This window comes from Phyllostomus hastatus, unplaced genomic scaffold (assembly GCF_019186645.2).
Source record: "Phyllostomus hastatus isolate PE091 unplaced genomic scaffold, TTU_PhHast_1.1 phas_contig_137, whole genome shotgun sequence".
NCBI classification, from domain to species: Eukaryota; Metazoa; Chordata; class Mammalia; order Chiroptera; family Phyllostomidae; genus Phyllostomus; species Phyllostomus hastatus.
The window spans coordinates 2396748-2423005 of NW_025333583.1; the positions used below are offsets into that span (position 1 = coordinate 2396748).

The following is a 26258-nucleotide window of genomic DNA, read 5'->3' on the forward strand; positions in this document are numbered from 1 at the left end:
ATAGAATTTTATTAATTAACATAATTTTTAGTTTTAAAGGTAGTTTTAGCTCTTATCAGGGCTGTACGTGGACCTGGCTTAGGAGTCAAACTGTTCGACAAAGCCAGTTGGGGTGAACCGCCACCCCCCACAACCCCTTTTCCTGTTCCTTCCTGGACCTTTTGTTATTTGTCTCTGAGTTGCCATTCAACATACTTGCACTGTTATTTCTTAATTTTTCAGTTTAAACATTGTCTTTTGACTTTAGCTGTCTTCCCCCTCCCTCCCAACCATGTATATATATAAACTGGGAAATATAGTTAGTATAATAATTTGAGTTAAATATTCAGTGCTTATGATGAATAGTTATAAAATGCTATTCACCAGGGCAGCCATATAAAACACTATATCATTGGTTTCCAGCGCAGCATTTTGTTAGCAATTGCCTTGCTTTCCTTGTGCATTTGCTAAGTCAACCTTAACCTGCTAGAACTGCGTGAATCTCCCAATAGTACATTACAGCTCATTAAATATTCTATCAGTGTTACCTCTTTGAATAAATCTCTCCCAGAGCTTTTGGCCTGTTCAAATCAGGGCAGGTGGCGTTTTTCATCTGCTGAGATGATGCCTTGAGATCTGCTTTCCCTGTGGTCCTGGATCTCTCCCTCTCTCTTTCTCTGTCTCTGTGTTTCCTACAACTTACATGTTTCTTTCGATGGCTGACTCCCTCATTGTACTTCCTGTGAAGAAGTGTAGACCTGAGGGGTTTTGCCTGTCTGAAAGTGACATCAGTCTCCTGTAGAATTTGATCCACAGTTTGTCGGAGTATAACATTCTTCATTGGAAATATTCTCCCTGCAGGTTTTTTTAAAGCATTCTTCTTTGTCTTCTAGCACCCTGTGTTGTTACTGCAAAAAGTTCAGTAACATGTAGATACTTGATCATTTGTTTGAGATCTGTTTTCCTTGGAAGGTTGTGAGTTTTTCTTTATTTTGATGTCCTTGAAGTTCACAATGATTTGCTTTTTTTGTGTGTGGGTACATTTGCATTTATTTGTAGACACTCAGCGGACAGTTTCAATCCAACACAAATCCTTTATTTCTGAAAATAAATTCTGGAAGTATTTCCTTGAAGCCATTCTCTCCTCTCCCTCTCTCCTCTTTTTCTCTTTCTGCACTCCATGATTCATCAGGGAGTAAACCCTACATGTCTCTTTTTAAAATCTTCCATCTATTACTGTTTACTTTTTTTTCTGCAATACTTTCTGGGATGTTTTCTCAATTCTGGCTTCCAACTGTGCTCCTGAATTTTAAAATTTCTATAATCATGTATTTTTTCTAATTTCTAAGAATTTTGCTGTTGCTGTTGTTCTCTTTCAATGTTTGCAGCAGCCTGTTCACGTTTCAGGGATAAAATGTCTTTCCTCACCTGCTTTTTAAATTACAGTTTCTTTTCAAGTTTTCTTCCTGCTACACTGCTTCCTCCAGTTTTGGGGGGGCTGTTATTTTATCCTGCTGCAAGTTTTGAGGAGGGGATCTTATAGTCTGACTGTTTCAATAACAAATCATTTTGTGTGAGGGCTGACTCATGTCCATTCTACTTCAGAGGTCCCAGTTCCTGAACTTTGGGAGGGATTTCTGATGTACATTTTGTTCTTCCGTTGCTTTTCTTACTGCCTACGTAGAATTCAGCTTTGTTAGGTCTCCTAAGTCTGTATATGTTTTGCCATTATTTCCTTTTCCTTTTCTCTGTTTTGAGTTTTAGCCCTTTTAAAAATATTCTTTTACTGTATGTTATTTTACTGGAGTATGGGGGAGATTGAGGAACTTATTGTTTACATCCTGTCTATTATCGTAAGCAAGATAGCTCCGAGTTTTTGCTTTGACGAGTGCTGCTTTGTGCTTCCTTCATTAGGTAATCACTGGTGATGAAAGGGGAAACGATCTTTGTGATACACGTCTGCTTAGTTTTTTGTTTACTTGTTTTGTTTGGGTATGTTTGCTTGTTTTGTTGCCTGTGGCCTTGCTCTGCAACCCACTAATTAGTGCTGAGACCAGGATGGTTTTACCAAAGGTGATGGTGGCAGAAGCATGATGTGACCCTTGTGTATTATGTATTCTTCTATGAGCGAGAAAGAATTGAGAGGAATGAAAGATAGAGTGGGGCTGAGGGGAAAATGTAGGTGCAGGAGACACTTCCACTCATTCTGTAGGAGACATTCACAAACAATCGTGTGATTCTCTCTGCCCATCCCCTTTCCCACTATGAAGTTATATATTGTAGTGTTGGGCATCCCGGACCACCAGGAGTAAAAGGCAAAATGGGTCCTCCCGGAAGAAGAGGCTCAAAAGGAGAAAAAGGCAAGTATGCATCAAAGGTGGAATTTCGAGAGGACAACACACGCAGGACTGGGAGGCATTTGTGACACGTACAGTGTGGCATTTCGCTTAGACTGTCACTCTCCTTCGTCATCCCGATGAGTACTCCACTTCAGTGTGCGCTCATCACGTGATTAGATCTCACCAAAAGTCAAAGTCTCATATTTTAGAGTACAAAGGAGAAACTTACCTGCCGTGACATTTGCCTCCAAGTGGTAACTTTTCCACAAGATCCTCTTGATTCCTTAGAAGCAGCAGAGGGAGTACGGTGTTGATCTTTTATTTCGGTTTCTCTCTGGGGGTCTCATATTTCCCAGGCTCACCCAATGCCTATGGTGCTATTTCTGTACTCTAAATTGTTCTGTGCCTTTTGACCGACTGAGTCAGGTGGGTATGAGAGCTGATGAGTTCGATTATCTTAAAGACATTTTTTAAGACTAACAGTCCTGATGATCAGCGAATGCAGTGCAGTGAGTTATCAGTTATAATGTTCAATGCGTCCAATAATCCCTGGTCACGTATTGTTTCGTTTCCTTGACTGTTCAGGGTTTATGCTCTAACCAAATGTTTGTCATTGATTCTTCAGCGGGGACCAAGTAAGAGACCTTTTTAGTAAGAGCCAAATAAGAGACTTTTAAGAGGCTTTCTTATTTTAAACGTTTTTTAAGTAGAATTGGACATCAGATTTCCCCCCCAGAATTTGTGAAGATGAGTTTATTAAGACTCAGTACACCCCATAGGTGCAAAAACAATATACCCACCGCGTAGAGAAGACCATGCCTCGGTGTCCCCACATGGAGGCCCCACCCCACACCACACTTGATCTGTTGTCTGCTATCAGAACTGTGTATGTTAGACCCTTTTTGTTTTTATTTTCACTATTGGTTTTCTGTAGTGAAGCCTTTATTGGGAAACATGACAATATGACAAAGTTGTCTTTTATCCTCTGTCTAGGAGACGCAGGGCCCTGTGCCTGCAAGCCTGGCCCCGTGGGCGCCCCGGGCCTCCCTGGCCTTCCCGGGAGGCAGGGCAGTAAAGGAGACTTGGGGCCCCGCGGGTGGCCTGGAGAGAAAGGTCACCCGGGCCCTCCTGGTGCTGAAGGGCCTCCAGGGCCACCGGTGAGTACTTCTTACCAGGAACAATCTTTCCAGTGAAAAGAGACAGAGATCAAATTCAATGGGACCTGTTTCTAATTTATAGTGTGATATATATTTTATGTTTTGAACATATCAATGTATGAATGCCCCAAATAATCTGTTTTCTTTCATTCATTCATTCATTCATTCATCCATTCATCCATGTATCTATCTATCCCTTTGGCTCATGTATTGAGCACCTGCTATGTTCTAGGTGCTAGTGCAGGTGCTAAGGCTACAGCAGGGACCGGCACACAGTCTGTGCTCCCTGGGAGCCTCTACCCTGTGGGAGGACATACACCAGACAACAGATTGACGAGTAAATACACAGTGTGGCACGTGGTGAGCAACACCATCACCACCCAGTGTGGCTTGAGTGGAGAGAGCGAGGGGCAGAGCAGGGGAAGATAAAGTCAAAGGAATGGCTGGAAGTTAGGAGGGGCCGCTGAGCATGGGGCTTTGTGGGTGGGCTGAACATGAGTTTTCACTCTGGATGACACAGAGCAGCCAGGAGTGTTTGAAGGCCAGAAAGAATCTGACACTCATTTTAAATGGACCATTCTTGTAGCTCTGTTAAAGCCAGACCCTGAGCGGGGTGGGGAGGAGAGGAGCCAGGACATGGCGACAGCAATCTTGGCGACATAAGATAGCACATGGATTTACCATACTTTGCCACGTTTAATGCATATTTTTTTGCCCAAATTGTTGAGTGAAAAATAAGGACGCACACTACACATGGGTAGTGCCTGAAATACTTTGATCTGTTCATGTGTTTTGTAATTGTTACATAAAATTTCTTGTACCATAATATGTTAAAAAATAAATGCTAAAATTCCTTTAGAATATAAAAAACAAGTGTCTAAATGTAAATAAATGAAAAGTTGAATTAAAAAATTAAAACAAAAGGTTTTTTTCCTGAAAATTTAGTACCAAAATGGGGTGTGCATTATACATGGCAAAATACGGTACCTGGTAGTACAGGGTGTGGTGGGAAGTGGATGCATTCTGAAGATAGAGCTCACAGGGTGGCTGTTAGCCTGGACTTGGGACACGAGAAGAAGAGACGTAAAGGCTGGAGCCGAGATGGCACAGACCATGCGAGGAGCAGCCGTGGGTGGATGAAGGGAAGCGGTATCACTGGGGACACTTAAGTTTGAGATGCCTAGTAGACAAGCAAGTGGAGATGTCAAGTAGGCAGCGGGGATGATACGTAAGTAAAGGATCCAGATCAGAGGTAGAGGCTGGAGATATAAATACTGGCATTGTCAGAGCTCACGTGATATTTAGTGCCAGAGAGTGGATGATGGGATGTATCTCAAAGTGGCTCTCGTTTGCTGACCATTACAAGGGGCTCGGGTTGAGGCACAGCCTTTCAGCTGTCCATCGGAGCAAAATCACTGCCCCCTGGATCCTCCTCCGCAGGCAGGAGACAGCCCTCCTCTCCCTCCTTATTAAAGAGGGTTAATCCTGGGTGGCCTGGAGCCTGACCAGCAGCACCCATGCATGTTTCCATTCCTCCCGGGAAGTCTCACGAAAATAAGGTCCCCGACCTGAGGCCCGGAAGTGCGGTGACGACCCAGCTGCCCCTGCAGCACCTGCTGCACTTGCACAGTCTGCTCAACAGGAAGCTAGGGCCTGCATGCACGTACGGGAAGTGGGCTTGGTTGTAATTATTACGTAATTTGCATTTTATAGTCTGCTTTTCTAATTCAACATTTTATCATCATCACTTCTTTTTATTGCTACTTAATCTTCTTAATGAAGATGTAATTGGCTCTAAAATACTTTTGTGGCTTCCTAATTGAGTTGTTTCTCAGGGCTGACATGTTGGCGTGTGGATTGCTAGTTCATCCAGGGTTGTCCTGGCTGAGGTTTATGTGATTCCGGTGCTCCAGGGCTTAAGTCTCTGTATTTGTGATGTCTTTGTTCTGCGTATGATTCTGTCCACATAACTTCCCTGCATTAAATGCATCGCTTTGCAGCCACAGTTAGGGACCAAGTTCATACTGTGGGGCACTGTGGAAGGGAAGGGAAGGAGGGAGGGAGGGATGGACAGAAGGAGACAGCATGAAGAACAACAGACAGTCCCTGCAGGTGCTCTCACTCCTTCGTACATCTCACTGTTGCTTTCTGTACTATTACTATGAGGTTTATGGCCGTCCTGGAAACTTGGAAATTCATCAACACAGGGTCAGTGCGTTCCCACTGCTGCTGGCAGCTCAGAGCTGGCTGTGCCCATGGGGGGAGGTCTGGGCTCTCCAGTCCCCACCACGACCACCCGCCTGCTTGCATCAGAAGGACACGGCCCACTGGGCACCTGCGGTTGAGGTCCCGGGCCTGGACTGTGTGTGAAACAACTAGTATGCGCCAGGCAGAGAGGACATTTTTGTTGCTGCTGAGATTTGCCTGTTGTGTTAACACACATGTTTAGCCATCGCGGGTCTCCGAATTGTGAAAAGCCGCTCTCGATCCCAAAGTGGCTGGGGCGCCCTCTGACCCCAGGAATTTCGTAGATTCAACATTTGTTTCACTAGAGTCTCCATGCCATGAAGGCAGACGGTCTTGTTAACTGCTGTGTCCTTGGGACTCAGAACAACGCCTGGCTCTTCGTAGGTTCTCAGTAAATGGATGTCTCCTTCGCGAAATATAGAGATGGTGCTGGTGATTGTTTTTTCTTGCTAGCTCAACTTAGTCTATGATCTGACTTGAATAATTAAAATTCCACGTCTGCAGAACATTAGAGCAATTCGTAATACATTCTAAGCTGCCAGTGTGCTCACTGATTATCTGCTCAGACCCCCAGGGTGCGTGCCTTCCTCCAGGGCGTTCAGGAAGCGTGGCCCTGGTCTTGTCTTCCTGGGGAGTCATTGGTTCGAATGCTGTGTGAGTAGTTTCCCGTTGATGCTCCATCCGTCAGAGGGACATTTCACTGTCCATCTCTTGGGTTGGATACCTCATGCCAACCACTGTGGCCCTGTTCCTTTGTCCTTTGTGACTTAGCATGGACAGCAAAAATAAGAATTTAAGCAATACTCAAGCCATATGAGCACTTTATGATTTCTAAAGTTCCTTTCCTTGTTGAATTTGGCTATTTCTACTGAGAATTTTTTTTCCACTCGCCGTTTTGATGCCCCAAGGATATTGCCGCACACAGGGTGTTATCCTGGAGTGATATTTGTGGGGTTATTGAGCGGCTGGTGTGTGTGCGGCTGTATCTTCTCCACATGGAACGGCTCCCAACCATGACGTCCATTTCGGTTCCTCTGCCCGCTGGGTGCATGCTTGGCTTCTTCACACCCTCTCTGTTCGACGCTGCGGCTGTGCGCATCTCTCTGGCGCCTTCTCCCCTTTACGCCGCGCCGCTCGTAAACCAGTAAGGGCCAGTTAGAAAGGTAATCAGGCGTGCTTCAACCTGTTGCGGGAGTGTGTGAAAGCGAGGCAGCGGGGCCTGTGTGGGAGCAAAGCAAATGGCTGCTCAGCCATTTTTGCCTCTTTTCACATTCTTGCCAGGGTTTTTTGATAAGTAACTTTCAGCTATGTGTAGTGTGTCCGTGTTTACTAGAATATTTACTGGAATGCTTGGCCACTCCAATATACCAACGGTAGGGTTCTAGATTTTTGACATGGCTTGCTATTTCATACTATGTAACACTTACAAAACCATAACCCACATACACCAGTCTCAGAGCAGTTGAGGTCAAAAGATGATGACCCATCAGCCAGAATTACCATATTTTGCTGTGTAAATGTGCACCCACATTTTAGGACCACACATGTATAATGTGCACCCTTATTTTTCCCTCAAAATTTTGGGCAAAAAATGCGCATTATACACAGCAAAATATGGTAGGTGTTTACTTGCTTTGCAGAGGAAATATACTGACTGTAGCAAAGTTCTTACTTTTCCTTCTATTGCTCATTAACTTCCCTCAATACCAGTCTCTTTAATCACAAACTCATCTCTCAATCTCTACCTTCAGCTCTAGTGGCAGCCGCCATGGTTAGCCTACCCCTCTCCTTTCAGTTCTATATTACAAAGCCCACGATAGTTTTAAAAGTTTTTCCTAACTATAGATTTTTTATTTTAAAATAAAGTTTTACTTATAAGAAGTCACACGGTCATTCAGAGAACTTCCACGTACCCTTCACCCAGCTTCGCCCAATGATACCTTACACAATCCTAGTGTGTTGTCACAACCAGGACAGCGATGTTGATGAATTTCTGCTAACTCAGGTACAGACGTTATTCAGATCCACCAGCTTTTACATGCAATTCAAGAGCCTCGGTTTTGGAAGGCAGGGCCCGCCTCGGAAGGCAAGGACGAGAGGGAGACCCGGTGTGCCAAACTAGAATTTAGAGCAGGTGGTTAGAAGGAAAGAAGAGGCATTAAATATACAGGAATGTGAATAACCTTTGACCCACCACACTTAAACTGACCTGTTGCTATTATTTTTCACCCAGGGAACACCTGGTGCCCCAGGACCGCCTGGCCACAAAGGAGAAAAGGGAGACAGGGTTGTAGCCAGACTGAAAGGTGAGCCTCATTAGTTACCTCGCTGAGACCTTATGAATGATACATGAACCGCCTCCTTGCAGTAATTTCCCCAGTGACCACAGATCAATTCTACAGCAAGACTGAAGATTATTATTGAGGTTTCTTAAGAAAATACTCTCTGCCCTTCACTGAGTCGTGTGAATGTTGAGCCTCAAATCCTCTGTCTCTTATTTGGAAGCACACATGCGTCTTCGGTCACCTTTTCAGATCTTTAGTGCTGGGAACCCAGGTTTGAAACCAGCCCTCCCTTGACTTGCCTGGTATTTATTCACCACCGTACAGAATCCTGTGCTGATCAAGAATATTTTGGTTGTAAAGTGACAGAAATCCAGATTGGAGTAGTCTAAGAAAAAAGTAATTTGGGGGCTAATTAAGCAAAATGTGAAAGGTTAGATGTGGGGTTTGCAAGGGACAACCACACAGGAGGCTGTCCCTGCGTCTTGCATATTTCATTGTGCCGTCTGCACTTTGCCGCAAGAGTCGCTTTCACTGGGCTGTGGGCACATGCCCCAGGCAGGTCCCAGTTCTTCCAACTCGATGTAAGAAAGAAGTGTATTTTCTCCGCTCCAGTTAGGAGCAAATTTCAGGAAGGATTGGACCGGCCTTCGCAAGTGCCCAACCATGAATCACAGTGGTGATTCGTCCACTGTGGCGTCCCCAGGGGCATCCACTGTGGCCAGGAGGTGGAGGACCATGTCCAACATCTCACAGGCGGGGGAGATGCTGTTGTGATTGGCAGCCCCATACAGAACCCCCCGTCAGCATGGGAAGAGGAACGTTTCCCAAATAGAAGATTCAGTGGGTGGGGCGGTTGTCATCTCCCACTTTCTGACTTTCGCAGTTGCCTTAGTGCAACTGTGGCGAGTGGGGCCCTCAGGGGACTCTCTCCCCCCTCACACGGAGTGAAAGTCACGCCTTTATCTGTGGTCGCAGGTCATCTTCTACTTCCCCCACTTCTGATAAGGGCTGGAATATCTTTTTGGCTTTTGTTCCCAGGGCACAAAGGAGAAAGAGGGCCTGATGGGCTCCCGGGACCCCCAGGGCAGCGGGGACAACACGGTTGGGACGGACATCCTGGCGTGCCAGGGGATCCAGGACCCCCAGTATGTACAGTTCTTCTGCTGTGGAATTTCGCTGTCTTACACGGGCACAAAGCATGTGCTCTACCTCGGTAAATGTTAATGTGCTGGAAATCCGAGCCACCTGTGATTCACCGACACAAAACCATGGTTGTCATAAAAGCTATGGCATGATTGCAGATGGTCTGAAATCCTGAGTGGCAGTTCAGTCACAGCAGGACTTTCTGTCTCCAGTCTCTGTATCATTCCTGCGGTGGTCTTTCCCCTCGTGTCTTCAAAGCCCGCACTGATGAGAGGCCTGTTCAGTTGACTCGGTAGCGTGGAGAACAGAGCACAGGTCCTGATAACTACCTCGAGTTCTGTTCCCTAGGGAAGAAGCATGTGAGGGAAGTAGTGAGCAAAAAAAAAAAAGGATAAACTAGTGCAACTTCACTAAATTGATGTATTGGCTGATGGAAAATCCATTGCTGAATGGTATTTCTACATTTGTTCAGCATCTTTTGGGTGGAGACCATGTCTAGGTAATGAAGGTCATAAGAGAAGACTGTGAGACATGTTTCAACGCTTAGGAATGTAAACCATCATGCATATGAGGTATTTCTGAATGCTTGTCATCACACAGAAAGGGAGCTAGGGGTTTACTCCCAATAGTAGGCTTCGGAAGAACAAGTATCTCTCCAGTTTTACAGTGAGGGCACTCCAGGTCCTCTATCTATCAAGTAGGTCAAACAGGAGTGAAAACCATGGTTGGCCTTGTCCCAAAGCACGTGGTCCCTCCACCAGACTGAGTTGTAACAGGGGAGAACCACATTCTGATTTCATAGGAAATCGTTCAGAGACAACACGTGTGAATAAGAGACAGAAGTTTAGAAGTCAGGTTAGATCATGCTTATAGCTTTTTGGTCTTTCTGCTGACTTCCAATATGTGAATAATGTTCTCTGCTCTAGACTCGATAGTCCCTGTTTAATTCACTCTTCCACTTGAGAAACTATTTAGAACCAGCGCCACTGAGTGGCAGTTGTCTTCATGTACACTAACCTGATTGTGTAAAACCAGAGGATATTACAGATCACATTGGAAGAGGAATTTCTATCACACCCATTGGCAGGGGGTGGTCTTCCTAGGCTCACTGAAACAATGGAGACTCACAACACTATCATATATCACATTTGGGACCAGCCTGTGCAGAAGGATGGTAGACGGGACACTGAACTCGCCAGTAGGGCGGCGTCAGGCATTCCCGGTGAGCCAGAGCCCTTGCAGCTGGGCCCTCGGGTGGGGTGAAGGAGATGAGGTCCGCATGCGGCAGATGTGTGGGCAGCGCTGACCTGAAAGCCGCCTTCCCCATAAGGACTGTATTCCCCACAGTGGAGCTCGGGGGGCCCCACAGTGGAGCTTGGGGGACCCCACAGGGAACTTGGCGGTTATAGGAGCCACCACTCAAGGAAGCTCCAGCGAGGGTTCTGTGCAGGCCTTTCCAGCCCTTCCAGACCAGATGCAGGTTTTGCTGCCTGGGTTTGATTTTCCTCTATGTCAGGTTGCCTAGTAATGTGAAATGAGCAGTTGACATATGATTTTTAGAGTTTCCAGAGAAACAGAAGTAGACAGTTAGTCAAAGGTCAACTTTTTACGTGGGAGGAGCAAGGATCTGCCAGCCCTTTGTCCACAGATGTGGCAGGGCATGGAGCCTACCCCTGTGTCTTCTCATAAGAGTGCTGGAAAACAATTTCAAGTGCATAAGAACGTACTCAGTTTGCAAGCTCCTACCTCCATTCATTTACTCATTCTGTATTTTATTATATTGAATAATAAAGAATGGTTCTCCGTAAGATTTCTTATTCTGTTTTCAAGATGTCACAACCCCATAACTTTTTGTGTTTGAGGCATAAGACCCACACCCCAATCACATCTTTCTGTAAATATGAATGTAGAATATGAAGAAGAATCTAAATTAATCGTTTAAAATTAAATTTGCTGGAGTCCCTGTCTCCTAGAATTATGAGCTTTCTGCCTGTGTTTCCTGAGCTTGTGACAATGACTACTTTGAGTTCACGGACCCTCCAAGGTTGGTAACTGACTCACGATGTGAACGTTCCCAGGGGGATCATGAAGACGCGGCCCCAGGTGACCCAGGGTCTCCGGGACAGCCAGGCCCCCCTGGGAGAGAAGGACCGAGGGGGCCTCCAGGACTGGGATTTCCCGGCCCACTGGGAGCAAGGGGGCAGCCAGGAGCCCCAGGCCGCCCAGGGGAGAGGGGCCCCGATGGCCCGAAGGGTCAGAAAGGTAATTGTGAACATTTCGTGTGGCAGCGTGTCCAGTGAAGCCACGGAGGCTCATGCGAGCCTCTCCTCTGGGTGCAGCTATTCGAGCCGTGGCAGAACCACTGAGTACAATTCCATCAAGCTGCTGTTCAGACCTCGAATGTTGTGAAACAAGTAAAAGCATCACATCAGAATGAATATTTAAAACAAATGCTTAAAAATGATAAGATGTCTTTGTTGCTTTGTTTGGCATACCAAAGTTGCCTTTTATTCATTTCTCAGTATCAACTAATACAATCTGACTATATTAAAATTACGTGTATACCCATATTCAAAATATCTATTTTTACAGCCTTCTGAGATAAGGCAGTGTATTTTAATTAAAAAAACCCACTAGTTTCATTTAAAAAACACATTATATTGTCCCTGTAAACCCATCTGTAAGCATTCTTGGGAGAAAAAAGAAGGGATTTTAAATATATTTGATAGTTTTATGAATTTCCAACAATGAAATGATGTGCAGTATTATAGCTATAAACTTTTTAAAAGGTTGGAAAAAGATTTATTTAAGATTTTTTTTGTAATATGTACACATCCCTTGGGCTACATTGTTAATTGTGAAATTTCAGAAAAGAATGATACCTTTGGTTCTTGATTTAACGACTTAGAAAGGCAAATACCTCGGAACTCAATATAGTTTAAAATCAGTCCGGGTCCCATCCAAATCGAATATTACTTTTTTTCATCTCATATGTTTGTGATTTGAGAGCATACATGATGAGATTATTATTTCTGTGATAAAAGATAGCCACCCCACTTTGAAAGACAGGGGTCTCAGAGGTGCACACTGGGAATCTCATTGTCCTCCCTGACTGGTGTGGGAGATGACTTTCACCGCACTGCAGGGTCGTCAGGACGACAAGAGATAACCTGTTGGAAGCACTTGGCCCAGGCCGGGCCCTCAGTGAACGATAGCTCTTTTGAATGCCCCACCCAGTCTCTTTGTTTGCACCATTACCCCACCTCCGGACTAGGAGCTGAATCTTCTGAATTTGGCACCGGCGCCTGCTGGTAATTTACCAAGGCTTCTCATGGCACTCAACACCTTAAGTCTATAAACCCAATATTTGTTCTATGTCACTAAAACTGATGCTTCTTGGAATCAATATTTTGCTTCATCCTCTTATGTTTATAACTGCTTTGAGAGTTGAAGTTTGGATGTTAGGACAGATTTTCTAGAAATTTGAAGTAAAAGTAGTTCAAGTGATCTATGGTATTTTTGAGTCTTTTCCTTTGAATTCTACATATACTCTATGAAAAAATATATTGATGGAATTGTCATTGAGATTCACAGTGCATTGAGCTATCAGTTGTGTGAATGCCACCCTTTAAAATTATTATTCCAGGTGATGCAGTTCCTTGTAATGTCAGCTATCCTGGGCAGCCAGGCCCTCCGGGTGCGGATGGACTTCCAGGTACGACCAATGAGAAGCCGCTGTCTTATACGTTCTTCAGAATAAAAGCCCTGGCGAGGCAGATAAACCAAAAGAAAATCCACGGGCAAAAAGTTAGGGTACTCTAAAATTAACATAAGGATTTGAGGGCCCATGGGAAAACAGCATTTGTAGTAATTCATGTTGAATCTCTAGTCTGCTGGTCTGGGCACACTCCAAGTGGGTTCTTCTTATCTCCGTGCAACAAAATTTACCTGGATTGGATCACATACAAGTTAAAATGTTTGCCTTTGAGAGTGTTAAAATTGTATCTACTTTCTTGTCCTGTGTCCCAAGAATTAAAAAAACAATCACTTGCTTACTGATTCTACGTTTTTCTCTATTCTGCTTTACAAGAGACCCAAACTTCTGGCCAGAAACAATCTGAAAAATGCCCACATACCTACATCCCTGATTTCATGTTCAGGAAACTGGTTCATTTGGATCACTATCTTTTTAGCTACATTAGACCCCCAAATCTATATAAAGAATTTTGCCCAATTTCCTTTTATTTATTCAGAGTTCACTTAAACTGACCCATTGACCACTGGCAGAGCTACTGAAGGTAACTTTTCAGTCCTGTACAACAAAAAAATGACAGGTTGAATGATGAATGACACTCTATAGCTCTCTGTAGCCAATAGCTTTTGTCACGATAATGTTATATAACAACCTCAAAATCCCAGTGGGCTACCACACATATTTATTTTCTCTGTTGTGGGTCTGCAGGTTTGTGGGGGTTCAGTGGACCTAAGATGGTGTCAGTTGACTTGGTCCTGGGCTCAAGTTCAAGTTGGGGTCTGCAGAATTGGGTCACTGTGGGACCAGCATGTGCTCGTGTCATGTGACTGCAGAAATGCAGGAGGGCAGCCTGGCTTTGTGGGCAGAGTTTGCACCTCTCGTTGCTTCATGGTTGTTAATATCCTATTGGCCAAAGCAAGTCCCAGGACCAAGCCCCAGGCCAAAGCGTGGGAACGACACCCCACCCAGCACAAGGCAAGAGCCAGGGGGCAGAAGTATATGTCCCCACCAGTAGAGAGGAGCATTGCTGGCTGACTGATCCAATGCTCTTCACATTTACTGATACCTTGTCATAGATGCAGAAAAACAATTTGTGATCACTTTTAGCAGCTTCCAGCTCAAGGGAAGCGAACATTGAGCCCTGAACTTCATGATTTGTATGTCATTTCAGCTGAGGTGTCTCCTAATAGGAAATCACAGAAGGTTCTAAAAAACCCCTCAATTCCTTTCACAGGGGCTTTTGGCCTATACTTCACTTAAGGGCAAATGTAGTGAGATGTGGGGACTGCACTTTGGCCTTTCCTGTCGTGTCTTTGCATCAGGGCCACATGCTGGCTACTGCCTCTACCCTCCCTGAAGGACAGGCTGTGCTCACATATGTGTGTTTGAGACTCAGCACGAGAGCGCACTGCAAGGCTCAGCTGGAGGGTGGTGCTCCTGCAAAAGGCTTTCAGGAGGAACCCTTTACAGGGCAGCTTCTGAGAAAGTACCCGGACACAATCAATCACTGCCTAAGAAACACTTATTTGGAGCAGGGGACTCATAAAACTGTTCTACCGCCCAGACGAGGACACATCTTTACCGCCATCAAGTAGAAACACTCGTAAACAGGCTCAACACAGATCTTTTAAAATCACCTCCTGTTGTTCTCCTTTGATTTGTGTCTTACTGAGCCTGTGTTTCATTGTTGTTTTGTTTAGGTCCGAAAGGATTTCCTGGTCCTCGGGGTACTCCAGGGCCGAGGGGTTTTGACGGGCAAAAAGGTTGTCCTGGCAAACCGGGAGTATCAAAAATACCTGGTCCACCTGGTAAGGAAAGTGCTTTTCTTTAGGGCAAGTCGCATGTCCTAAAACTGGATGATCTTCTTAAGGCAATAGTCCCAAGGTCCCCAGATGGTGAGGGAAAGGGTTTCGGCCATACATGAAGTTCTTAGCTGCGTTGTGATAATTTTGTGAGTTATCAAGGTCTCTTCCACCTGAAGCATGAGTTGTAGGCCGTCATTGGTCTGTTGCGTTGTAAAAGATGCTCAGTCCAGGTGGTCCATTTGCCAGACGATGCAAGCAATCAGGGAGATGCCATCCATATTTAGGAAATACAAAATTACAATTTATTTCCTTGCAAAAGATGGCAAAAACAACAATACCTGTTAAGTGCCTTTGTATTTTTAAAAATGTGTTTTTATCAAAGTAGCAGTCTTATAGGTGCTTAGGTTCTAGATTTCTACATTTAATGCTTGAAACAATTTTTGTTCCACAGGTGTTCGTGGTGGCATGGGAGATCCAGGTTTGGAAGGGGACAAGGGCTCCTCTCCTGCCGGGCCCCCAGGCCCTCCTGGTTTACCTGGACCGGATGGTCAGAAAGGAGCCCCTGGAGACCCCGCTTATGGCCACCCAGGACCCCCAGGAAAGAGGGGTCCTTCAGGAATGCCGGGGTTGAAAGGACTCAGGGGTGACCCAGGACATCCCGGGCCTGCAGGTATGAGGGCTGTGCAGTCCCTGTGTCTACAAAGCCAGCTCAGTTCTGGGAAAGGTCACTGAAGGGCACTTGCAGTATTTCACTTGGAAATCCAGAACGTAAAAATGTCCCCTGAGCACCTTCCCTCCTACGTGGGCACCCCAGTTGCCTTTCAAATAACCTGTGTTGCTCTTGCATTTTATTGGTTGTTTTCACATCCAGAGCAGCTTACCGTGGCTCAGGCAAATCAGTTTGATTTGGCAGCTCCTGGATGTCAGTGTCCCTGCTTTGGACTTGGGACAGTGTGTTAGTGCCAAGGAGCAGGGACCGTGTAGCCTGCCCACTGCCATTGCCTGGGTGAAGGGCAGGACAGGCCGGATGAGGGAGAGCAGCTCAGGGGGGCGGAGCAATGTGGGCAGGAGTCCGGGGAGCGCTCCCTGGGAGAGCTGGACACTGGCGGAGCCTTGGCAGACGAGCTGCGTGATTTGGACAGGTGACAGGGTGACAGGACGTCCGTTCCAGCAGGGGTCGCACGCAGGGCAGCGGGGAAGAAACTCAGGATGGGAAGACGGCCCTGGCAGGGATTCACGTCCTCTTCTGAAATCTCTAAGGATTCTTCGGGGACTCCAGCAGAAGTTTTCAGATTGGAATGAACTTAAAAGTAATCCCGGGTTGAGGGTGGGACGAGGTCATCAGAATCATCACCTTCAGGGCTCCAGACTCAGGGATTCTGTTTCGTCCCATCAGAACTGGGTAAGGCCCAACCGTCCAGTATAAACTGTAGCCCCAGGGTGTTAGCGGCCGAGAGTGGGCCCCACACCAGACTCGGACAAACCCTGCTCTGGTGCTTGCCTAACAGCGGACAGGCCAGCGTTTCCTAGGTGCCCACGACAGTACAATCATGCTGTGGAGTGAGCCACATTCTCTGTCTTCAGGGAGCTTGACTAGGTAGTCTGTAAGTCAAAATATTTGTATACAAAAAATCCAATACATTGGATTTTCACGTGATTCCCAATACATTGGAAAGTCACGACACATTATGTGAGTCAGTGAAAATAATTTAGGTCGGATAATCTCACTATCGGACTTGTGAAAATGTATCTCAGGGCAGTGTTCAACAGAAGACGAAGGCTATGAAAATGCACTTTCACGGTTGACCCTGGAACAGTGCTGGGGTTGGAGACAGCGAGCCCCGTCCCCACACTTGCGCAGTCAAAACTCCGCATGTGACCTTTGACTCTCCTAAACTTAACTACTACTAACCTACTCCTGACCGAAAGCCTTATGGATGACATAAACAGTCAATTATCACATATTTTGTATGTTATGTGTAGTATATACTGTATTCTAATAATAAAAGCTGGAGAAAAGAAAATGCTATTAAGAAAATCGTAAGGAAGAGAAAATACATTTATAGTGTTTATTTAAAAAATCTGCATATAAGTTCACCTGTATAGTTCAAAGTTGTTCAAGTCAACTATAGTGTTATTCCTAATAGAGAGCTAAGTAATGCACACATGTATGAACTCCAAGAAACTCTATTCATCTATTAGCATTAGCAGTTGAAATCATATCTGTGAAGTTTACAACAAAATGGAAAACACTTTCAGATTAATATGCAATGTGAAATAATCCAACAATTGAATGTGCACTGTGATTACTACTTTAAAAATATATACATAGGAACCAAAAGTATAAAGAAAACATGGAAAAATAAAATAGATCTTTTTGGTTGGGATGGGGAATTATGGGGGGTGTTTTTCTTTCTGAAGATTATGACACTCCCTGTCCAGTAAATAAAAATGGAGATTAGCACAGCACACATTGGGTCTGCGAGTGTTGTGGCGATTTTGTGAGAAGCCTGCTGCAATGCAAGAGGTTAATAAAAATCTGGAAGAACTGCATGGTTTTCAGTTTGCATAAACAACGTCTTTGTTGTCTACATAACCTTATCAAGTAACTCACTGAGCAATGTGTGGTTTCCCCATTCACAGAACTGACCCGTTGAGCACTGGGCCAGGAGGAACGTGCTGACTGCCTGTGCTGATGCGCCTGCACTCTGTGGTTGGCCATCTACGTTGTTTTTGTGCCATGCGCGTCACAGGTGAATTGTATCGTTTCAGGGCCAGCTGGCGTGCCCGGAACCCCAGGTCTCAAAGGCCCTAAAGGCAGAGAGGGAAGTCCCGGGTTTCCAGGCATCCCAGGTCCACCGGGCCATTCCTGTGAAAGAGGTGCTCCCGGGACACCAGGGCCACCAGGTCTCCCTGGGGCTCCAGGCAGTCCAGGTAAGTGTCAGCAGGTGGCAGGAGCTGTGAAGGGTCTGGGGCCTTCTTTACCCTACTTATGCAGGAATAAGCTTGCTTATTGCTGTTTCACGGATGCTGGAAGAAATGAGACTGTAGGGTCAGTGACGAAGAACTTCCTTATTCACTGCACAGAAAGTAGCACAGGCTGCTTGTCGGTTTGTGTCATGTCCCCAAGCCACCCGAGTGTCTCGGGGGTGACATAAGAGGGGCTGGATAGACACTGCGTGCACAGCGGGGTGCAGTACTGAGAGGAGGGCTGCTGGTGTTCAGTGGCTAGAAGACAACCGGCTTTCTGTGCCGGGAGAGGGGTGCTGTATCATCTGCCAAGGTTGCTCTCAGCAAACATGACCTTGAGAAATAACAGCCCAGGTAAAGAGCAGTCAGGACCTTGTATCCTTGGCCTACCCAGCAAGACCTGCAGGGACTCATGAAAGAGCATTTCTCAGCACAGGGCTCTAGGGGGCTCTTTCCAATAGGATCTTCATCTGGGCATTCAGGTTGCCACCTGCCACGTAAATCCTGTTGCGTGGATCCAAACGGAGGAACGTGCCGTATCATAGGGCCAACACAAGAGTGGGACTAAACCTGCCCCTATCACTTTGTTTCTAGCACCAAGAACGTTAGATGATGTCGCTCTGGTTTCTACAATTCTCCCATCACAGTGCACACGCTGACCGAAACTCCCTTGGCCATAGTGTCTGGGAGGATCTGGAAAGTTTTCTTTTTTTTTTAAATTTTATTTTACTCATTGTTCAAGTACAGTTTTCTTCCTTTTACTTCCTTCCATTCCAGCCCACCCACCCATCCCTCCCCACTTCCCTCCCATTACCAACCACCCTAGTTTTTGTCCATGTGTCCTTTAAATTTGTTCCTGTAAACCCTTCCCATTCTCCCCTGAAATTCCCTCTTCTCTCCCCTGTGGTCACTGTCAGCCTGTCCTCTATTTCAGTGTCTTTGACTATATTTTGCTTGTTTCTTTGTTTTGTTGATTAGGTTCCTGTTAAAGGTGAGATCATATGGTATTTGTCTTTCACTGCCTGGCTTATTTCACTTAGCATAATGCTTTCCAGCTCCATCCAAGCTGTTGCAAAGGGTAGGAGCTCCTTCTTTCTCTCTGCTGCATAGAATTCCACTGTGTCAATGTACCACAGTTTTTTTCCTTAGTTTCCGTCCCCACCCCTCCACCCCTCCAAGAGTAAATACAAATAACACTTTGGTTTTTACCCCTATCCATTTCCCATAAAAACTGTTTATACTATTCATGCGTCCTTATTGGGAAATATTTCTGCCCTTCATTTTATAGCAGCCAGCAAAAGTATATTTGTAGAAGGATGGAGAGCTGCTATTCTTTTAGCTGATAAACACTGTTTCACTTTTGTTTCATTGGCCCCGGATGCACCATTGAAGCTGCCATGACTCTGTTTCCCCGCCTGTGTGTGAGGCCACTTGTCGGTCTCCCTGCATTGTTGTCACTGTGCTTTGTCTCAGGTGCCCCGGGCTGGAAAGGACAGCGAGGGGATGCGGGGCCTCCTGGACCAGCTGGAATGAAGGGCCTCCCCGGAGTCCCAGGGGGGCCAGGGGTAGATGGACCCCTAGGACCCCCGGGAATCCCAGGCCCCTCTGGGGACGATGGACTACCTGGTCATCCAGGCCCCAAGGGTGGGTAGCGCTTTTCAATTCTCTTCCTCATTTTATAAACTTAAAATCCACTGCCAGGTGAAACCTGTTAGGTATGACCACACTATAGAACGTTCTGTTCTATGAGCTTGACTCTGTGCTACCCTTGGTGACATCTCCCCTTCTCTTATCTTCTGTATTGATTTTTCCAGGGGCAGAGTGTTTTGGTAGGTGGGGTGTTAGGGCCATAGAACCCACAAGCACTTCTGCTCAATGAACTGGGTAGAACCTGGAAATTGTAGCATCAGGGCTAATGCGCTCCTGTTTTAGATGCCCCCTCCTTTCTCCAGCTCCCTCCCTCACACCCAGCTCTCTGCAACCACTATGGGCTCAGGACTCAGAACCATAAGGGACCCGTGGCGTGGGAGAGCCCAGCTCTTCCACAGCATGAGACTCGTCGTGGCCGCTCACCTTCACTGCAGACTCAGAGTCAGGCCGGAGTGCGCACCCCAGGCTCAGGGGCACAGATCTAGGGACCGTGCCAGCCTTTAAAGCCTCTCCCTGAAAATTCATGCTTTCTCTTCTCCAGGACCCCAGGGGCTGCCTGGCTTGCCAGGCTTTCCTGGAGAGAGAGGAAAGCCTGGCCCCAAGGGACACCGTGGCAGAAAGGGGGACGCTGGAGAGCAGGGCTGGCCTGGCTCCGGGGGAGACCAGGGAGTGAGAGGCGCCAAAGGTAAGCGCAGTGGACGGCACAGTGGGGCAGCAGAGGTTTGCTCTGGGCATCTGACCGGAGCCCATACAGCGGTCTCTGGAACGCGACACGGGACCGTCCCGTGGTGCAGATTCCTCCTCTGCCTTTCGGTGCTGTGGTGTCGATTTTACAATTTTAAACAAAATTTTCATTGTCCTTACCTCTCAATCTTATTACACAGAACTATGGCAAATGAATTCCTCTCTTTCACAGAAGGAAATTAATAAGTGCTTTGATTTATAGCTATTGGGTTTCAGAAAACATTCTCACCTTTTAGGCAGGGGGTGCGGTCAGGGCTCTTGGCTCCCAAATTCTCTTTCAATTTTTTTATGAAAAAAAATCTAACTTTTTTAAGGAGCCAGATATAAATATTTTAGGCTTTGCAGGATGTATGGTCTCTGTTGCAACTGTTCAACTAGGCTGCTGTAGCACGAAAGCTGCCAGAGACAGCATGTAAAATATTTTATTTATGGAGACGGAAATTTGAACTTCACCTAATTTTCGCATGTCATAAAATACTATTCTTGTTTTGAGTTTTTCTCCCAACTGTCTAAAAGTGTGAAAACCAATCATGGCTCATGAATCGTACAGAAAGTGGCAGCAGGCAGGACCCGGCCCTCGGGCTGTGGCTTGCCAACCTCCGAAATGGAGTGAGTTCACTTTCATCTGGGCCCTGAGTTCAGTCCCCCCACCCCCAGCTTCATTTAAAGTAAGAGTTTTCAACTGAAAAGAAATTGAATGTCAACTGTAATTGAAAAATAAAAAAAGTTTTTATTGTATAAAACATGAAAGTTTTGATATTACTTCTTTAAATATTCTCATCTATTTTAAATATTAACTTTTACCACTTAACTGTGAGTCTACAGTGAGTGAAGGTAACATTTCGTTTTCAGGGTTGAGAATGAATAGTTGTCAGTTTTAGAAGCAAGGTAAAAACCTTAAAACCCTTTGGGGAAATAGCCTCCTGGTTAATTCAAATTACTCTTATTTCTGAGGTGATTGATTCTGCTATTATTTTGTTTTACTAGCCTATAGATTATATAGAATTAAGGAATCAGAGAATCATTCTTTGCTAGTTGACTGTGATAAGTGATGTTTGTTGTGCTAGTGATATTATGCTACTAAACAATTATCCCGTCAAAAAAGTAAAAAATGAGGTGAATGCCAGTGATGTGTTGGTAAACTGGTTCTCCAAAATAAAATTTAAAATAAATTCCCTGGTAGTGATTGCTGAGAGCCGTGGCACGAATACTCCCACCATGGCATGACTAGTCCCATGGAGGCATAAATACTTGCACCCTGGTATCAATACTCCCAGACTGATTTAAAGCTTTGAGTTGTTAATCATTGGCCCTCACCAAGCTGGTATGAGCCCACTCCAATGCACTCTACAACTGGGCAGTGTTTATGAAAATCAGGCTGCTATATCATCTGCCCTTCCTACTTTTTTGGAATTCTCTGTGTGAAGATCCAAGCTGAGATAAGTGCCTGTTTCTTTAATGGAAGGGAGCTAACAGAGGGTGGTCAGGAAGGGCAAGATGGAGAACTGGAACACACGGGATAGGCGATTCAGATTTCACAGGATGAAGAGACGCATTTTAGACCTGGGGCTTTGCAAGCCTGTCCTTTCTCACTTAAGACGGAGACCAGCACATGTTCCCTGAGTGTTCACTCTACACCAGGCCCTGTTAGGCAGGCTGGGAGAGGTGTACAAAGGGCGTGGCCCTTCCCTTAGGAAGTCAACCGGCAGGGCTACTCCTGTGCAGTCCATCAACATAAATGCCCTTGAGCAGCCTAAATGGGGGTTTGCAAACTGCACATGAAGTGACAACAGAAGGCTCACACATGTGTTGCTTGTTTGTTTTGCTCTTGAATAATTACTGTCTAAAGGAGACACAGGACCCCCAGGAGATGAAGGAGAAATGGCTATAATTTCCAAAAAGGGGAGCATTGGGGACACTGGACCTCCTGGAGATGATGGACCCCCAGGAGAACAAGGTAAACACGTTTGTTTTTTTAACCATATCGAATACATTAACTTCTTTACAGATCATTCCAACAGGCATGTGGATTAGGCAACTTTTCCAGTAACACTGAGACTAGAACAGGTCCTTTTTAGATATAAATATACACACCCATGAACTTATGGTAGTTTTTTTGGTGGTTGTTGTTTCTTTTCTTTTCCTTTTTTTTTTTTTTTGCTTTCACATGCTAGAACTTAGCTGAAGTTCATGCGTATTTAGAGATTTGGATATTGCAAAGTAGGATCAATCCCAAGCAATACACAAAAAATACTACTGCAGGTTTAAAGTACCCTAGTGTTGGTGGCTGGCATGAAAATGAAGAGCACAGAGATTTTCCAAGTCATTTTTGCTTGGCACACCCTGAATCAGCCAGGCTGGGCTGAACCTGCCTTTCTGACAAGCTCTCCCCTGGCCCGTGCTGCTGCCTCAGACACAGCCCCCAGCGAGGATCTGACCCCACTCTGGTGTCCTCTTCCCCAAGTTCAGACTTATTCCCATGAGACCGAAGTTCTTGTCCTGGCTCTGTCCTTAACTAGTTGTTAGGGGTCAAACGTGTGAACTTCCCTGGGTAAGTCCTTCGTTTGTAAAATGAGAGTGTTGATGCAAATGGTGCTGCGTGTGGGCTCCTTCTGAGGACACCCCTGAGGCTGTGCAAGGGCAGCCTCTTTCTCAGTCAGGTCACTGGAGCCCGAAACTATCATCGCCATGTGGTTCAGAGCAGGAATTAGGACCCCCAATCCCTTTGGCTTCATCCCATAAAAGTTGGACCAAGATCCTCAGCCTAGTCCGAGAATTGCTCCCACTGGTTTGTAACACGTCCACCCCCCGCAGGTGATAAAGGCTATCCTGGGATGCCGGGGAGAAGAGGAGATGCGGGAAGACCCGGACCACCTGGATTTCACAGAGGAGAGCCTGGTGAAGATGGGTGGCCAGGGCTTCCTGGACCCCCAGGCCCTCCAGGCTCCCCTGGGCCCAGAGGGATCATCGGTTTTCCGGGATTTCCAGGTGACCAGGTCAGTGGCTGTTATTTTGGGAGAGGAGAAATAATAAAACCATGCACTCTCAGGATGTGGTGGGGCGTCATGATTTGCCAGTGGGCATCACTGCCCTTTCCCTGGCTTTTAGAATTAAGGGGCTGGCTGAGGGAAAGATAGAGGCTTCCAGAAGGCCATGATGTAACTGTCATGTCTGACCAGTGCCTGGTTCCTATGACACAGGTCACCACATTGCTTACTCCACGTACTACTGCGAGCTTAGCTAGAACAGCTCCATGAGACTTGCCTCATGATTGCTGGTGGACTGAAATAAAGAGTCGTTTGAAAAATGACCCAAATTTTTGTTTCTAAGCCTTCTTATCCCATTGCAGCTATCACAGATTTTGCTGTAAATACATAGACTTGGTCCTTCCAATTATGAGTCAAATGGCCCCTGGAAAGCCAGGAGGTACAATAAGGGTAGTTGGCTATATCACAACTTCTAGAAAATGTATGATATAATTTACCACCCATCTCTTAGAAAAAAGTGGACTTTTAAACTTTTTGGCGTGATGTGATTTCTAATATTTTATGTAGTCTCAACTTATTCAAAACTTAAAATTCAAGTTATGTGACGCAGTTACTATTTTGCAGTCAAGTATAGAGAATTAGATGCTCCCTCTTGTTATGAGTGCCCCTGGTTCTGAAGTTCCACCCACTTTTAAAAACTAGACGTGTGTAGTGGCTTGCTTGCAACGCATTTCCAAATTTCTTTTCCACTGCAAGGTATCAACACCAAATGGGTTATAGCCAACTATGTCTGGATCATGTCATGCCTGTGTCATTGGTGTGTGGAACCCAGTTACAGTTCTCCTTGTGTTTCATTAAACTCTCAGGGTGAGCTGGGTCTTCCAGGGCCCCCTGGACCTTCCGGAATGGATGGAATGAGCGGACCCAAAGGTATGGTTTGGAAACACAGCAGCCAGCCATCAGTCTCCTAGTCCTGGGTGTTGGTCACATTGTGAGCAGGCACCCTTTGCATGAAAAGCAAAGCAAAATCAAACGAACTGCAACACCCAGGGGTTCCTTTTAGACTCTTCTGGATAGTCAGACAGTCAGACCCAAGTCATCCGCACCTGTCACTCAGATCCAAGAGGACCAGACAGACAACAGCAAGTCTGTAGGGCACCTAGGGTCGTCCCCCTCAGGGGGAGTCCTTGCCGCTGTGTTTGGAGTGACTGCGGCTCCCTCAGCTCAGGCGCAAGGAGATCAGACCCACGTGGGTGTGCCCCGTCCACTTTGGCTGAGAAACCCCATGCCCCACAGAGGCCAGACTTTCTCCTTAGGACCCCACAGGTCTGGTGTTTCAGGTCCCAGGTACAAGAGTCACAGCCCGCGAAGGCCAGAGCCAGGCCTTCCCACCAGGTGTCAATGGCTCACTGAAGACTTCCCGGGCCACACGCAGTGCACATACAGTTAGGTTGCTTTTTACTCTACGTCAAGGGTCAGCAAATACTTTTCTTCCAAAGGACCAAGTTATAAATATTTTTAGTGTATGGTCTCTGTCACATCTGCTCAGTTGTGCATGAAAGCAGCTATAGTTAACCTACAAAGGGGCGTGGCTAAGTGCCAATAAAACTTTATTTACAAACAGGCTGCAGGCCTTACTTTACCTTGTGCCTGTAATACAACCTACATTCTACTTCTGTTTCTGGAAAACAGAAGTAGAAAGTTGACCTAATGTCAAAAATGTCCTTAGAGATTTCGTTAACCCTTTATGCTCATAAACAAGCAAATAAACAGAAATCGGGCTATCTTAAATTGCAATGTTTGCATAAAACCTTTAGTATTTTTACTATTTTTCTATACCATTCAGTTAATACTTTTCTATACCTTTGGCTTAATATATATTTTTAAGATTTTATTTATCTTTAGAGTGAGGGGAAGGGAGGGAGAAAGGGAGGGAGAGAAACATTAATGTGCGAAAGATACATCAATCGGTTGCCTCTCCCACATCCCCAGCTGGGAACCCGGCCCACAACCCAGGTATGTGCCCTGGCTGGGAATCGAACTGGTGACTTTTCGGTTCGTAGGCTGGTGCTCAATCCACTAAGCCACACCAACGAGGGTTGGTTTAATATTTTTAAATCTACTTTAGAAAGGATTCGCCTTTTTAACCCTACTCTGTGAATTCACAGGTTTGACATGCAGTTATATTTTATTTTAATATGGTCAAAAAAACACTTTAAAATGTAAAATACCAATTAATGAACCACGTACAAATCCTCTCCCTCATTTCCAATGATACATGCTTTCCTCTTTGACAGAAACTACATCAATAATAAGTTAATTGTAAGAAAAATAAAGTATGCACACATTTATTCAGAAAGAATAATATAGCTCTCTTCTTTGGAAATGGTTACAAAGAGGGATATTTTCGTATTTGACTTTTGACATCTCACAACTTCAGGGTTTTCAGAACTCACTCCTCTTCTACTTCCCTATGAGTTTCTCTAGTTCCTTTACCTCTCTCAAAGTAGAAACCTACTTCTTATTTCCTTGGTACTTGCATTAGGGAACATTTTCCTGCAACTGACATGCACTCAAGATAGTTAGAGTGAAAGGCATCCTGGGAGCCCACAGGGGAGCTCACGGAGAGGAGACCCAGTTCTGCCGACCGCACGGCTGATGGAGCCCGACACTTAAGCAACCCATGGGTCTCTCCTGCGGCTTTTCTGCCATTCTCCCCAGCCTGGTCTTTACTTACCTGCCAACTGGTTTCATCACTCTCTTCTGTTTAGTATCCTTTCCAGATCTCCTGGATACGTTTGGATTGCATTCTAACATGCTGTACTTCAGGGCATTATGGTACTCTTTTTTTTTTCTTTCTGCTTCAGTAGCCAATGACCTCAAATTCTCACTTTTTATGACAACTTCTCAAGGGAAGATTGGCTGACTGGGGATTGGCAGATTCCTACTCCTCAAAGTAGGGTCAGATGGAAGGGAACCTCGTACAAGCTGCGGGTGGGACCCTTTAGAAAGCCATGTTGGTGGGCAGGGTTTACACACATACCTGATTAGCCGTGTTGGTCTCTTGCAACCCCTCCCTACCATCCCATCTTGAGTCCCCCATTTATAACGGCTCCCACTGTGACGTGAGTCCTTATGTCCAGGAGCTCTGTGGGAGCATAGGAGTCATGGACTGCAATGGCTTTTGAATGTGCCACC

At 45.7% G+C, this 26258-nt stretch overlaps 1 protein-coding gene across 4 annotated transcripts in view; it reads left to right on the forward strand.

Annotated features, from left to right (window-relative positions):
- The window catches only part of LOC123828626 (collagen alpha-4(IV) chain-like), a 123110-nt gene that overhangs the window by 51394 nt on the left and 45458 nt on the right, over nucleotides 1-26258 (forward strand). For all 4 annotated transcript variants that reach the window (XM_045853711.1, XM_045853721.1, XM_045853712.1 and 1 more), the window contains exons 21-34: nucleotides 2250-2339; nucleotides 3312-3475; nucleotides 7956-8028; nucleotides 9046-9152; nucleotides 11229-11412; nucleotides 12797-12865; nucleotides 14605-14712; nucleotides 15161-15379; nucleotides 17482-17643; nucleotides 19153-19323; nucleotides 19871-20014; nucleotides 21923-22030; nucleotides 22888-23069; nucleotides 23927-23990. In XM_045853711.1, coding sequence (XP_045709667.1) covers nucleotides 2250-2339; nucleotides 3312-3475; nucleotides 7956-8028; nucleotides 9046-9152; nucleotides 11229-11412; nucleotides 12797-12865; nucleotides 14605-14712; nucleotides 15161-15379; nucleotides 17482-17643; nucleotides 19153-19323; nucleotides 19871-20014; nucleotides 21923-22030; nucleotides 22888-23069; nucleotides 23927-23990 — 1845 coding nt within the window. The remainder of the gene's footprint in view (nucleotides 1-2249; nucleotides 2340-3311; nucleotides 3476-7955; nucleotides 8029-9045; nucleotides 9153-11228; nucleotides 11413-12796; nucleotides 12866-14604; nucleotides 14713-15160; nucleotides 15380-17481; nucleotides 17644-19152; nucleotides 19324-19870; nucleotides 20015-21922; nucleotides 22031-22887; nucleotides 23070-23926; nucleotides 23991-26258) is intronic.